This window comes from Macrobrachium nipponense, chromosome 38 (genome assembly GCF_015104395.2).
Source record: "Macrobrachium nipponense isolate FS-2020 chromosome 38, ASM1510439v2, whole genome shotgun sequence".
NCBI lineage: Eukaryota > Metazoa > Arthropoda > Malacostraca > Decapoda > Palaemonidae > Macrobrachium > Macrobrachium nipponense.
In genome coordinates, this window is record NC_061098.1 from 12,655,474 (window position 1) to 12,671,462 (window position 15,989).

Below are 15,989 nucleotides of genomic sequence, written 5' to 3' on the forward strand. Positions count from 1 at the left end.
GATAGAAAGATGAAAGAGAGGTAATATGAATGGAGGTACAGTAAAAGGAATGAAAGGGGTTGCAACTAGAAGCCGAAGGAACGATGCCTACAGCGTAATGACTACAGTGGACCTCATGGGGTGCACTGGCGGTACTAACTCCCTAAGGGGATACTAACATGAAAGTAGGAGCTATTTATACAGCGGTAACGAAAGGGGTCGTTTGTCTGTACTGTACTGAATGCAGGATGTGTTTACAACTCAGTGCAGCTCCAGACGTGAAAGAGCGAACAACATTCCCTGCCCAGCATACCCAGGGCTGGGTATTATCTAACCCTCTGGGGATAATTACGGGCGTCTTGATGCAGGCTCATTAGCGACGGGTGCCAAACCTCCCCTGCCCGAGTCCATATTGTTTCGTAACGGACTCTGCTTGTTGCGCGCATGAGAGTGTAGTAAGTGTTCATTCAGTGCAGTGAGATCATGTTGCAGAAAATATTTGAAATCTCGAAAGTTTTATTATAGAAACCAGGGCGGATAAAGTGAACAAATGCGATTAATGCACACGGATATCTCTGTCTGTATATATTTGCTTGTTTCCCTTTATGGGAATTCAGAAACTGAATCGTCAGTGGTGGATATCAGAAATCCAAGGCCAGCCACGCGTTTCATAGGCCTTCCTATAAAACATTTCACTTATTGAGCAGAGTCTTTTAAGGAAATGTTGTGCTGTAAAAACTGTAAAAGAAATGGTTGGAATGTCGGGAGTTCTTTGAAAAATTAAAATACATATTTTCCAGCGAGTGAAACTGATATTAACAGGACCAGCTGGCCAAACGCGTGATTTTTAATACCCATTATTGTGGCAAGTCATACCGGGACAACACTATTTAATGTCGGGAGTTCTTTGAAAAATTGAAATACATATTATCCAGATATTAACAGGACCAGCCAAACACATGATTTCTAATAGTCATTACTGTAGTAGGTCAGTTTTTTTCTAATCGTCTTACCGGAACTACACTCTTTAGATAAACTTGGAGTGAATATATTTTATTTCTGCTGTAGATTTCGAATCCAGGTAAAATAAAATTACAGGAAAAAAATTACGGGGCGAAAAAGTCACATTAATCTTTCCTAGATAGTGGCCCCTAAGGATTACCGCAAAAACATAAACAAAAGATTGCAAATATCTTAAAGATAATGACCGCAAGAAATATTGTGAATTTTTCCCCGTGACTTTATTAGTGGCCTCCTTATATTAAAGTGTCTTTTTCATGTGACTTTTCCTAAACAAAATTGTGACTTTATTTCACGGCCAAAATTGATACTTTTTCCTTGTGACTTTATTTATGCCAAAATTGTGGACTTTTTTTCCTGTGACTTTATTTCCGGTCAAAATTGTGACTTTTTTCCTGTGACTTTATTTCCAGCCAAAATTGTTACTTTTTTCCTGTGACTTTATTTCCAGTCAAAATTGTGACTTTTTCCTGTGACTTTATTTCCAGTCAAAATTGTGACTTTTTTCCCGTTATTTATTTCCAGCCAAAATTGTGAGCCCACCCCCCTTTTTTTCCTTGGGACTTTAAATCACTTCCAGCCCCAAAATTGTGAAAACCTTTTTTCCTTGGACTTTGTATTCCAGCCAAAATTGTGACTTTTTTCCTGGTGACTTTATTTCCAGCCAAAATTGGACGTTTTTTTCCAACTGTGACTTATATCCGCAAAAATTGTGACTTTTTTCCTGTGACTTTATTTCCAGCCAAAATTGTGACTTTTTTTCCTGTGACTTTATTTCCAGCCAAAATTGTGACTTTATTACCAGCCAAAATTGTGAATTTTTTCCCGTGACTTTATTTCCAGCCAAAATTGTGACTTTTTTTCCTTCTTTGACTTATCTCTCGCCAAAATGGTGACTTTTTTTCCTGTGACTTTTAATATCCAGCCCAAAATTGTGACTTTTTTTTCCCGTGACTTGTATTTCCAGCCAAAATTGTGACTTTTGTCCTGTGCTTCATTTCAGCCAAAATTTGACTTTTGCCTGTGACTTTATTTCCGGCCAAAATTGAGACTTTTTTTTCCTGTGACTTCATTTCCAGCCAAAATTGTGACTTTTTTTCCTGTGACTTTATTTCCGGCCAAAATTGTGACTTTTCCTGTGACTTTATTTCCGGCCAAAATTGTGACTATTTTCCCGTGACTTTATTTCCGCTCAAAATTGTGACTTTTTTCCCGTGACTTTATTTCCGGCCAAAATTGTGACTTTTTTCCTGTTACTTTATTTTCGGCCAAAATTGTGACTTTTTTCCTGTGATTTTATTTCCAGCCAAAATTGTGACTTTTTTCCTGTGACTTTATTTCCAGCCAAAATTGTGACTTTTTTCCTGTGACTTTATTTCCGGCCAAAATTGTGACTTTTTCCTGTTACTTTATTTCCAACCAAAATTGTGACTTTTTTCCTGTGACTTTATTTCCAGCCAAAAAAAATTGTGTGACTTTTTCCCTGTGACTTTATTTCCGGCCAAAATTGTGACTTTTTTCCTGTGAATTTATTTCTCGCCAAAATTGTGACTTTTTTTTTCCTGTGACTTTATTTCCAGCCAAAATTGTGACTTTTTTCCGTGACTTTATTTCCAGCCAAAATTGTGACTTTTTCATGTGACTTTATTTCTGGCCAAAATTGTGACTTTTTTCCGTTACTTTATTTCCGGCCAAAATTGTGACTTTTTTCCTGTGACTTTATTTCCAGCCAAAATTGTGACTTTTTTTCCCCGTGACTTTATTTCCAGCCAAAATTGGGATTTTTTCCTGTGACTTTATTTCTCCCATTTGTGACCTCCCTTGACTTTTTTTTTCCGCCAAAATTGTGACTTTTTTTCCTGTGACTTTATCCCCAGCCAAAATTGTGACTTTTTTTTCCTGTGACTTTATATCCAGCCAAAATTGTGACTTTTTTTCCTGTGACTTTATTTCCAGCCAAAATTGTGACTTTTTTCCTGTGACTTTATTACCAGCCAAAATTGTGAATTTTTTCCCGTGAATTTATTTCCAGCCAAAATTGTGACTTTTTTCCTTTGACTTTATATCTCGCCAAAATTGTGACTTTTTTCCTGTGACTTTATTTCCAGCCAAAATTGTGACTTTTTTCCTGTGACTTTATTTCCAGCCAAAATTGTGACTTTTTTCCTGTGACTTTATTACCAGCCAAAATTGTGACTTTTTTTCCTGTGACTTTATTTCCGGCTACCGTAAATTTCATACAGGTTGTGACAGAGTTTGTTACGGTTACAGAACTTATTCATAGACGAGGGGCACTGTTAGTCATTTACAGAGTATTCAACAAACATAACTTACAATTTTCCAAGCACTGATCCTTTGTGGATCATGACGAAATTCTAGCAATATATTTACTCATTTTGATTTATAGAAACCAGCGTGAATTATTTTCATTCCCTTGCATTGGCCACAATCCTACATAATTCACAGTTTGAAAAGTTTTCTTCTTCAACAGCTACTGAAGATAGAATTCTAGTTCTAACATCTCGTGCACTTGCTAAGCAGCACATTTTCCTTGTCATAAAGAGGATATAAACATTAGAATATAATACAAAGAAAACAGGACTGTGTAAAGTACAGGCATTCTGAAATGACCGAAACAAAGTAAGGAAAAAAGTGAGTCAAGAGCAGCGAAAAAAAAAGGTGAATCACAATGCAAAAAGAAGAAATAACGGTCGAGACGAGAAACAATATGACGAACAGGGAAGGAAATTTCGGGCCGGAGGTCGTCCACTATCGCAGAACCGAGGAGATCTACGTCGAGATGGGCGAAAGAGGAAAAATGAAGAAGGCGAATTTGAGACTTTACAAAGAGAGCGAAAGCACAGAAGGAGACGACGGGACAGCAAAGGAAAATTACACGAGTGGACAACCAATCACTTTCGAGAAACTACTGGAAGTGTCGGGCACCAACGGCCGCTGGAAAATACTTATTATCGTTCTCTGCGCATTCTGTTAGTACTGCTTCTCCGTTTTCTCTCTTTTGTGGTAAAGTTCTTTTTCTTTAATAACCTTTTTAACGTAGGTCTCCTTGTCGATACTTCATATGCAATTTGTGCAGTATTTATATTGTTTATTTTCCTCGATTGGTTAAATTCGCTTCCTTGACGTAAGTGTTATTGGAAATAACTTGAACTTTTTATAGAATTGTCCTTGGTTTACTAATGTTATTGAAAGGATTAACGTACGTGTTTGCAAATAATATTAACGCCAGTTTCTTTGGAGGTAATAGCACCACTTCACAATATATACTCTGCATGCTAACATTAGAATTAAAACCATGGAAGATAATAATAATAATAATAATAATAATAATAATAATAATAATATAATAATAATAATAATAATAATAATATAATAATAATAATACTTTATTAAAAGTAATGGCTACTTCAGCATCGTTACGCTTGTAGAGATTTTTCTCTATTTTTCGAATAGCTGCTTTTTTTCCGTACTGTTTAAGTACCACGGAAAAAGCCTCTGTTCGAAAAAATAAAGATGAATCTCTACAAGCGTAACGATGCTGAAGTAGCCATTACTTTTATATAATAATAATAATAATAATAATAATAATAATAATAATAATAATAATAATAATAATAATAATAATAATAATTTAATCACTTTGCTTATCCTTTTGTTATTTTCCAGCTGGGTTCCCTGTCCCCATGAACGCGATGTCTTATCAGTTTCTTGGAGCTACTCCTGAACACTGGTGCCACCTGGAACCGCTCACTGATGCTAACTGGACAACTGAACAAATTCTCTCTTTAGCCATTCCAAAGAGGTTTGTCAAAAGCTCTTGGTTCCTAACCATTTCAGACACCATTCCCGGTTTTGTATTTGGATTTTGAGATTAGCAAACCGAGGTTTTCTTTTTAATCGTGACAATGTGTTGTTATTTACAACTATTCTCGTTTACTCGGGGAGTAAGCCTACAAACTACTTTGCTGTTGTTAATGTTGTTGTTGTTGTTGTTGTTGTTCTTGTTGGGGTGGGGTAGGAATTTCAGGATGCGATTTTTATGATTTGTTTATTAGAATGAAAATGTAAGAAACTAAACTTTATTTCTGATAAAATATAACGTATCTATTTTTATTTTTGTTGGGGAAATAATGCTCTATTTTAACATAGATTTTAACACGTGGCCCGAGTAAGCTGGAAGTCGGGTCACGCCTTGTTTCACTTAGGTTAAGTACTACTGCTGATCCAACAATGTATTCCAACCCTTTCTAGCTGATTTTAACGTAGCTAATCATGAGCCATTTTAAGGAAACGAAAACGAATAATTATGAGACTATAGAGCTTTTAGGTGAATTCGTGTTTCAAACTCCACTATTAAGCCATTAAATTATGATGCTAAACCAGGAATTCATTCCTTGTTGTCAATATTCATTAACTTTTCCGCTGGTAAGTACGATGGCTAGTGTCGTGACATGCCGCTCACATGTTGCAGGTTCGCGTCTGTCCAAGGACTATGAACAATCCTGGCTCTGTATCATGATCAGTTACTGCTGCTGTGTGGGGTTTGTGGTGGGAGGTTGAAACCAACATTCTTTGGAAGCTTGAATTGCAAGTCAATGATCCCTTTGGTGTGCTTGTTCCATGTGAAGAGTTTTCGTTTACTGAAATAATAATAATAATAATAATAATAATAATAATAATAAAATAATAAAATAATAAATAATAATAATAATAATACCATGGGTCACCAGAGTTGACTAAAAAGAGAGGGAAAAATTGGATAAGTATCAAGATCTGAAAATAGAAATAAGAAGGATATGGGATATGCCAATGGAAATTGTACCCATAATCATAGGAACACTAGGCACGATCCTAAGATCCATGAAAAGGAATCTAGAAAAACTAGAGGCTGAAGTAGCTCTAGGACTCATGCAAAAGAGTGTGATCTTAGAAACGGCGCACATAGTAAGAAAAGTGATGGACTCCTAAGGAGACAGGATGCAACCGGAACCCCACACTATATACCACCCAGTCGAATTGGAGGACTGTGATAGAGCAAAAAAAAAAAAAAAAAAAAAAAAAAAATAAAATAAATAGAAATAAAAATAATAAATTTATTAGTAATAATCTCTGTTGGTGGAACTATCACAAGGAACGCTCTTGGTTTAAGATCAATAGTTATTTGAAGTCGTCGTTTTCAAAAGAGCATATGAATCGCTATTTGTCAATTAATGATTCACCTTATTATTTCTTATGTTTAGCAGAACTATGAATGCAATATGTATGATGGCCCTTGTGATACTCAAGCATGTTATTTTAGATTAATGTCTGGCCTTCTCCGAATTATAAGGAACTGTAACGCCCGGCATTTGCTAGTCTTAGCACCGCCTCAGTCACCTACTTTCTTTCGCAAACGAGAGACGAATAGATAATCACACTCAATCCCTTTCTTTCTTATAAGAAATGGCTCATCCCAATATGACGGCTGCAACATGTACGACTACAATTACACGTCAGCTGCGGAGATGGGATACGAAAAAGCGATGCTGAATTTGGAACGACTCGGAAATTCTGGGGACGTCAAAATAGTCCCCTGTAGCAAGAGAGATTTTAATCATTCAGAAGAGGAGAGTAGCGTCGTCACAGAGGTGGGTGGAACATACGGATTTGCTCATTATAATATATGATAAATTCTGTAGGTATTTAGGCCTAAAACAAAGGATAAATTCAGTAGGAAGTTAGGCTATAACAAAGGATAAATTCTGTAGGTAGTTAGGCCTTTAAACAAAGGATAAATTCAGTAGGTAGTTAGGCCTATAACAAATGATAAATTCTGTAGTTAGTTAGGCCTATCACCAAGGATAAATTCTGTAGGTATTTAGGCCTATAACAAAAGGATAAATTCTGTAGTAGTTAGGCCTATAAAAATGATAAATTCTGTAGTTAGTTAGGCATATCAACAAGGGATAAATTCTGTATAGTATTTAGGCCTATAACAAGGATAAATTCTGTAGGTATTTAGGCCTAAAACAAAGGATAAATTCAGTAGGTAGTTAGCGCTATAACAAATAATAAATTCTGTAGTTAGTTAGGCCTATAACAAAGGATAAATTCTGTAGGTATTTAGGACTATAACAAAGGATAAATTCTGTAGGTATTTAGGCCTATAACAAAGGATAAATTCTGTAGGTATTTAGGCCTAAATCAAAGGATAAATTCTGTAGGTATTTAGGACTATAGCAAAGGATAAATTCTGTAGGTATTTAGGCCTATAACAAAGGATAAATTCTGTAGGTAGTTAGGCCTATAACAAAGGATAAATTCTGTTAGACCTAGTAGGCGGAAAATTTGAGATGGGAAAGTGGTTCTTTCTTGATGTTTGGAAAGAAATGGAACATAGAATTTAGGCCACAGGCCAAGCACTGGGACGTGGGTTTGAAAAGTGTAACAGGAGGAAAACCTCAAAGCAGTTGCAATATGAAATCATTGTTAGGAGAGGGTGGATAGCAAGCCTTATTGATGAAAAAGTACTATATCGCTTAAAGAAATATTGACTCATGCATTATAAAAATCCTTCATTTGAGTCTCACCATCTATAAATACCTTTGCTAAAGCAAAATAGTGAAAACTACGGAAGCCAAACGGTCCCAGGTTATTATACTCGGTTTTTTTCCATCTGTCCACCCGCCTGTGGTGTTTGCGTATGGTAACACTGCGTCCCGGGCTTTAGATAGTTACATTCAGCTTACACTCAACAATGATAAAACAATATCCTATTTCGAATATTAACGGTGTAATTTGCATGCAGTAAATTATTAAAAAACTTTTCAGTTGCAAATGTACACCCAGATAGCCTTTTATTTAACTAAAACTTACACATTGCGTAACTATCTAAAGCCCTAGACGCAGTGTTACCATACGCAAACACCACAGGCGGGTGGACAGATGGAAAAAAACAGAGTATAGTGACAACAATTGCAACAGCAGCAGATTGGCTTATTTAGAGGAAATTTTTCCGAACAACTTAACTATGAACAAACAAAGCCACAGTCGCTCATTGTTCAAATTCAGACTAAAGAGTAGAGTTCTAAAAAGGCGAACTTGTATCCGAGAGGAATATTGTAAAATACAATAAGGCGACGAAGAGGATCCTTTTCAATTCAGTAGCAACAATAATAATCGAAAACAAACCATTCATTTCTGTAACGAACGGAATTCATGTGCTCGGAGAACAATAATGATGCCAGATATCTGACCACACTTAAAAACACATACACACACACATATATAGATAGATAGATAGATAGACTGTTTCAGTAACAACACAACTATTTAGAAAACTCAGCTGGAAGTTGAATAATATTGCCAAGGCCAAGTATAACAATGATCTATATACATATAAATATACATGCATACATACATACATATATATATAGTGATGTATATATATATAATATATATATATATGTATATATATATATATATATATATATATATATATATATATACATACATATATATATATATATATATATATATATATATATATATATATATATGTATGTATATATATACTATATATATATATATATATATATATACATCATACATATATATATATATATATATATATATATATATATATATATATATATATATATATTATATATATGCACGTATGTATGTATGGATGTGTATATATATATATATATATATATATATATATAATATATATATATATATATATGTATATAGTATATATATGTATGTATATATATATATATATATATATATATATATATATATATATATATATATATATATATATATATATAAACAAGACCCTTCGCACTAAATGTATAAACTCTCACCGGCACTGCCTCGCTTTCCACGGACTCAAGTGGGACTTGGTATGCGACCGTAGGGTGCTATATTCGACGACCGCCTCGGTCAACCAAATCGGGTTGCTGGTCGGCAACGGCATCTTCGGCTACCTCATCGACGCGTGAGTGTCCTCCAGATTTTTAAAAGTGGAATTCTGTATCGATTTTACATTTAATTTGAGTTTGAATTCTTCAGGTTATTTCTGTCCACACTCTAGGTCGCTTATGCATATTCCTTCCTTTTTTTTTTTTTTTTTTTTTTGCAGCATCGGCAGGAGACGATCCGTCCTTTGGAGCTCCTTCCTGACGGTGATCCTGAACCTGATGGCGGCCGGTTCCCCAACTCTGGAGACCTACATCATATTTCGGTTCCTCATACAGGCGACGGAGGCGGGAGTCTATATGTCTTGCTTCGTGCTGGGTAAGTGAAGGGTTCTTGCTCTATGAATTAGGTAAACATCTATACGTGTAATATGAATGCATAACCTTCATTCCTATTTATTTTTCACGTGTATTTCTTTCTCTCTCTCTTCCAGCGATGGAGCTCTGCTCAGTACACGAACGAACGCATCTCGGGGGTCTTTTCCCCATACCCTGGGCATTGGGGTACATGGCACTGCCCAGTATCTGCCTCTTGGTCCAGAAATGGAGGAAGCTGCAAGTTGCTCTTTCTGTGCCCGCCTTCTTTTTTCTTGCTTATTTCTGGTAAGAATAAACTTTAAATAAACAAATCTTAACAGAGATTAATTAAGCGTTATAGGTGAAGGCTCAGTCTTGTTACTAGTATGCGAAAATCTTATTCGTCATTTTGTATTTCACATATTCAAGAAAGCTTAGGCCCAAAATCCTCTCAATATATATATATATATATATATATATGTTACAGGTTGTTACCGGAATCCCCCAGATGGTTGATTCTCCGCGGAAAGTACGCGGAGGCTCTCAAAGTCTTGAAGTGGGCAGCAACTTTCAACAGGAAATGGCTGCCACCTGACGGACAGCTTTATAGCGCCATGCAGGACATCGAGTTCGAGGTAAATACAAACGAAACTTTTTCCGAGACACTTGTTACATTTATCCTAAATTTTGAAGAATGAGGACAGTAAAACAAGTCATAAACACACGTTGGCAACTCTTCACATCCTTGTTGCAGACAGGTTGATTAAGAGTCAGTGACTTAACTGATGGTACTAACAAATACTTCTTATGATTATCCAGCGTTTCACTTACTGTTGTTGACTCGTCCTAAACATGTTTGTGATATGGAAGGGATAAGTTGGCGACAAGTGTTCATAACACGTCTTACTGTAGTGTGGACCAACGATGTTATATTATGAGTGACTTGCCTTTATTTTGAGAGTATCAATGCACACTCATACATGAACATGTATGCACACACATACACACACACACACACCACGGAATCTAAATCGTTATCCCCGTAGATGCGTGGTGCTGTCAGTGCTCCTCACACTGTGCACTGTAAGCATTACTTAAGGTTCTTTGTAGCGTCCAGTTCAGCCACTAGCTGCAAACCCCCTTCATTCCTTTTACTGTACCTACCTTCATATTCTCTTACTTTCCACCCTCTCTTAACGTTTGTTCCATAGTGCAACTGCGAGGTTTTCTTCCTGTTACATCTTTCAAACCTTTCTACGCCCAATTTCCTTCCCAGTGCTGGATGACCTGATAGGTTCCAGTGCTTGGCATTTGGACTAAATTCTGTATTCTATTCTCATATTGCATTATACTGTTTTCAGGAATCGCATCTAATAGAAATCCAAGAGAAGAAAGAACCAATGAGCTGTCTGGAGGAGATCAAAGTCATCTTGAGGCACTGCACCATCGTGTTCCAAGTTCCCGGCGTGAGAGGAAGGGCGGGAATGATATTTTTCGTTTGGACGTTTGGCACAATGATCTACTACGGTCTTGGCTTGAACGCCAATAACCTCAGGTAAAGGAAAGGGGGTCAGAGGTCAAAATGGGAGGCTGAATGTGAAGTTGCTTGGTTCATTGATAAATGGGAGAAAGATAGAACACATTGTGACAGCGTAAGTGCCAGTAGGCCTAGTAGGTCTGAAGTCGATATGACAAACCAATGGGACTAATCAGCTAGTCATGGCTCTGAACAACATTGGGCCTAGAAGGAATCCTTATTCATCCATAATGACTTTAAGAGTAATTAGGACTATTCAAGACACAGTACTTGGACCATCAAAATACAGCGATTGACAATTTTCGATACAATGTGCTCTGGGCGCTTTCTAATTTATATTTTTTCTTACCTCCTCATAATGACATTAAGAGTACTTAGAATTATTCAAGAAACATTACTTTGACCACCAAAACCGGCACAAAAAAGCAATAGACAATTTTCGATACAATGTGCTCTGGGCGCTTTCTAATTTATATTTTTTCTTACCTCCTCATAATGACATTAAGAGTACTTAGAGCTATTCAAGAAACATTACTTTGACCACCAAAACCATACGCAAAGTCTACGGCAATAGACAATTTTCAATGCAATATCTCTGAGCGATTTCTAATTTGCATTTTTTCTTACCTCCTCATAATGACTTTAAGAGTACTTAAAGCTATTCAAGAAACATTACTTTGACCACCAAAACCATGCAGAAAGTTCACAACAAGAGAGAATATTTGACTCAATATGCTGTGAGCGCTTTCTAGATCGTACTTTTTCTTGCCTTCTCATAATGACTTGAAAAGTACTTAGGACTATTCAAGAATCATTACTTACACCACCAAACCCATACACACTGTTTACAGCGATAGACAACTTTGGATACAATATGCTCTGAGCGCTTTCTAATTTGTATTTCTTCTTACCCCCGTCCCCTTTTAGCGTAGATCCATACATGTACATCTTCCTCGGCGGAGTTATGGAGATCGTCGCCTACATCTCCCTGTGGCTGATTCTGATGTACACAGGACGCCGCAACACTTTGGCCATACTCTTCCTCGTGTGTTCGGTGTCTGTCTCAACCGTAGGGATCCTCATGTTCAACTCTCCTGGAGGTCTGGAGATGAATTTAAGTCTAAAATGAAAAATAATACGAAATGGAAAAATCTTAACTGCTGAGATTAAGTTCACTAAAAATCAATGAAATTGATGCCTATAATATGCTTTTAAAATTAAGTCAAATTTAATTAGATATTGTAATAATAGTGTTTTTTTTTTTAAATGAATAGAAAGGTATTTGTTCAGTGTCACGAAAGAGCCCAATACAAACCCTAATCATTTACTGTCCATCTACTTTTGGTTCAACCTACATTTCTGCTAATGTCCGCCATCAGCTAATAATAATGATGAATATTTCTACTGTATCTATCCTCAATAACGTCCAACAACCTCCGCTCACCCACATATGTCTCCAGTGCCAACAAACGCCATCATTTCCCTGTCACTATGCGGAAAACTGTCCAGCACTGCATCGCATCATCTGATCTGGCTGATGACGGCTGAACTATTCCCTACGAAGTACCGTCCGCTCGTCATAGGCCAAGCAGGAGTCTTCGGTAGAGCTGGCAGTACTTGCTCCACTTACATCAATGACATTCTCGTAAGTCTATTTTCTTTTATCATTCTCGTAAGTCTATTTTTTTTTTATCTTTCATTATAAAAATACAGTTACATTCCAATAATTTACATTATTTGAATAATTCTCTTAATTCAAAAGTATAAATATATTTGCATAAATCTTTTTTTTTTATCTTTCATTATAAAAATACATTTACATTTCAATAACTTACATTATTTGAATAATTCTCTTAACTTCAAAGTATAAATCTATTCTCGTAAGTCTTTTATTTTATTTTTCTTTCACCTTATAAAAAATATAGTTGCATTTCAATAATTTACATTGTTTGAATAATTCTCTTTAATGACAAAAATATTATAAATACATTCTCGTAAGTCATTATAAAATAAAATTACATTTCAATAATTTACATTATTTGAATAATTCTCTCAATACAAAAGTATAAATATATTCTCGTAAGTCTTTTATTTTTATCTTTCATTATAAAAATACAATTACATTTCAATCATTTACATTATTTGAATGATTCAGTTAATACAAAATTATAAATATATTCTCGTCTTTTTTTATCTTTCATTATCAAAATACAATTATATTTCAGTAACTTACATTATTTGAATGATTCTCTAAAATAAAACAAAAGTATAAATATATTCTCGTAAGTCTTTTTTGTTATCTTTCATTATAAAATACAGTTACATTACAATAATTTACATTATTTGAATAATTCTCTTAATTCAAAAGTATAAATATATTATCGTAAGTCTTTTATTTTTATCTTTCACTACAAAAATACAGTTACATTTCAATAATTTACATTATTTGAATAATTTTCTTAGTACAAAATTCTAAATATATTCTCGTAAGTCTTTTATTTTTATCTTTCATTTTAAAAATACAATTATTTGAAATAATTTTCTTAGTACAAAATTCTAAATATATTCTCGTAAGTCTTTTATTTTTATCTTTCATTTTCAAAATACAATTACATTTCAGTAATTTACATTATTTGAATAATCCTCTTAGTAGGAAAATATAGATATAAACTTATATAACATTTTGCTACAAAAACAAAATAAATCAAAATCAAAATAGTTATAAAAAAATTCTTTAGTTACGTACTTGAAAATATTGCTTGTATATCTCTTAAGTCAAATGTTTCTAATTTTTAGGAATAATGAGTTTCCAATAATTGAACAGAATTGAATTTAGAATCAAGGCCAAAGGCCCAACACTGGGATCTATGATGTCATTCAACGCTGAAATTAACAGTGAAAGGTTTGAAAGGTGAAACAGGAGGAAAACCTCGCATTTGCATATAAATCAATAGTTAGGAATAGGTGGAAAGTAAGATGGAAGAAAGAGAATATGAATGGAGTTACAGTAAAAGGAACGAAAAGGGTTGCAGCTAGGGACCCGAAGGCACGCTGCAAAGAACCTTAAGTAACGCCTAGATTGAGGAGTTTTTATATTACACTGATACGTGACAAGTAATATTCTTAAACCATTAAAAAAAAAGGTAAAAGAAGAGCATAAAAATGCCTACGACATTAACAAACGAATTTTTGGAAAAGATAGTGAAAACAATCGTACAATCAAACTGCTTGTTTGGGTGCATGTATGTAAGTGTTGGTAACATATTCACGTAAATAAATTATTTGTTGACACGTCATATTTTCTCTGAAGATCTACTTATCAAAAAACGCAAGCTTTGAGAAAATGGCAAATTATTTCTACAGTTTACCTCCGAGCACCACCTGCTTTTATTCATTCGATGTTATAATCCCAATCTACATAAAATATATGTTTAAACGTCATATTTTCTCAAAAAATCTGCTTATGGAAAATGCAAACTTTGAGGAAATGGCTGGTCATTTCTGCAATGTGCCTCCCCAGTACCACATGCTTTTATTCATTCGACATTATAATCCAAATCTACATAACATATATGTTTACACGCCATACTTTCTCTAAAAAAATCTGCTTACGGAAAATGCGAACTTCGAGAAAATGGCAGATCATTTCTGCAATGTACCTCGCCAGTACCATCTCCTTTTATTCATTCGACATCATAATCCTAAACTACTTTCAGGGAAGAGCAGCCATCTGGGCGCCATCGGCACTATTCGGCGTGGCTTCTTTGACATCAGCCATATTAGCCATCTTCCTCCCAGAAACGAAGGACACGCACCTCCAGGAGACCAATAAGTTTCACAAATAAGCGGTAAGAGGTTGATGACGTCATTGGAAAGGCTGTAACTATGCCACTGAAAGATTTCATCTTCGAGACGCGCGACTGAGGTACGACGATTTCGAAGTTTCAAGTACGAAAATTTCAGCTTCGAGACGCGTGACTGACTGAGGTACGACGACTGCGAAGTTTACAGTACGAAAATTTCACATTCGAGACGTGTGACTGAGATACGACGACTGCGAAGTTTATAGTACGAAGATTTCATCTTCAAGACGTGTGACTGAGATACGACGACTGCGAAATTTCAAGTACGGAAATTTCGTCTTCGAGACGTGTGACTGACCTAGATACGACGATTGCAAAGTTTATAGTACGAAAATTTCATTTTCATTTTCGGGATGTAGGACTGACTGAGGTACGACGACTGCGAAATTTCAAGTACGGAAATTTCATCTTCGAGACGTGTGACTGACTTAGGTACGACGATTGCGAAGTTTATAGTACGAAAATTTCATTTTCGAGACGCGTGACTGAGGTAGGACGACTGCAAAATTTAAAGTTCCCTGAAGGACTCGTTAAATCCCTTAATCACTAGGAATGATAAAAGTTGAAAACGATGGGAATAGGCGGTTTATTGAACATCAAGTATAATGAAAAAATATATATACTGATAGTCTCGTTTGGGCAACTACAGACAAATACTAACATTGAAATACGTAGATTATCTGTAAAATGGACACGCTAGCAATATTTACGTCAACCCGAACGGTAGGATAAAATTATATTTGTTAATTGTTTGCTAAATCTAAGTCAACTTTGATAAAATACTGCGTGTAATATTGTTAAACTGTAAAATACTGTATACTATATATATATTATATATATATATATATATATATATATATATATATATATATATATATATATATATATATATATATCTACTAAACACGACCGTTAAGGCCTACAAAAGAGAAAAAGATATTTGATTGCATAGTTTGACAGTTACGTGTTAAATTATAGTATTTTAAAGTTAGAAATAAGGTGTACTACACTACTACATACTATTTATTGTTCCCTTGATGAAGACCTGATAGTTTAAATTCTTAAAATAATTCTTCGAACGTACGATAGAAGGTCTTATACCCTAAAGAAAAAAAATCAATGATCATTACGGATATATTGAATGTGTTTTGTCTTATAGTACGCAAAAAAAGATCGTAACTCATATCTCAAATGATGATATTACTTAACGATTTATTTATATAACCTGTAACCTGGCGCCGCAGAAATAACTTTCAAACATTAACATTGAAATACGTAGATTATCTGTAAAATGTACATGCTAGCAAT

At 34.9% G+C, this 15,989-nt stretch overlaps 1 protein-coding gene across 2 annotated transcripts; it reads left to right on the top strand.

Moving 5' to 3' along the window:
• The first annotated feature begins 235 nt into the window (after nt 1–235).
• Nucleotides 236–15,491, top strand: LOC135209640 (organic cation transporter protein-like). 2 transcript variants are annotated; one of them, XM_064242363.1, is made up of 12 exons: nt 236–434; nt 3,491–3,989; nt 4,687–4,822; nt 6,461–6,647; nt 8,901–9,004; nt 9,149–9,303; nt 9,419–9,587; nt 9,769–9,916; nt 10,643–10,836; nt 11,746–11,918; nt 12,279–12,463; nt 14,535–15,491. In XM_064242363.1, exons 2-12 carry the CDS (start codon nt 3,689–3,691, stop codon nt 14,661–14,663), a joined length of 1,881 nt encoding a protein of 626 aa, XP_064098433.1. In that variant the 5' UTR covers nt 236–434; nt 3,491–3,688; the 3' UTR covers nt 14,664–15,491. The 2 variants fall into 2 exon arrangements, with proteins under 2 accessions (XP_064098433.1, XP_064098434.1); XM_064242364.1 differs by lacking the exon at nt 236–434 and adding an exon at nt 441–556.
• Nucleotides 15,492–15,989: the final 498 nt, after the last annotated feature.

What these genes read in the sequence shown, in the direction of transcription:
- LOC135209640 (XM_064242363.1), top strand. Translation starts at nt 3,689, where the DNA reads ATGCAAAAAGAAGAAATAACGGTCGAGACGAGAAACAATATGACGAAC. An exon ending in TCTTTAGCCATTCCAAAGAG is followed by an intron (nt 4,823 to 6,460) that starts GTTTGTCAAAAG and finishes CTTTCTTATAAG; the next exon opens with AAATGGCTCATCCCAATATG. An exon ending in TGCAGGACATCGAGTTCGAG is followed by an intron (nt 9,917 to 10,642) that starts GTAAATACAAAC and finishes TACTGTTTTCAG; the next exon opens with GAATCGCATCTAATAGAAAT.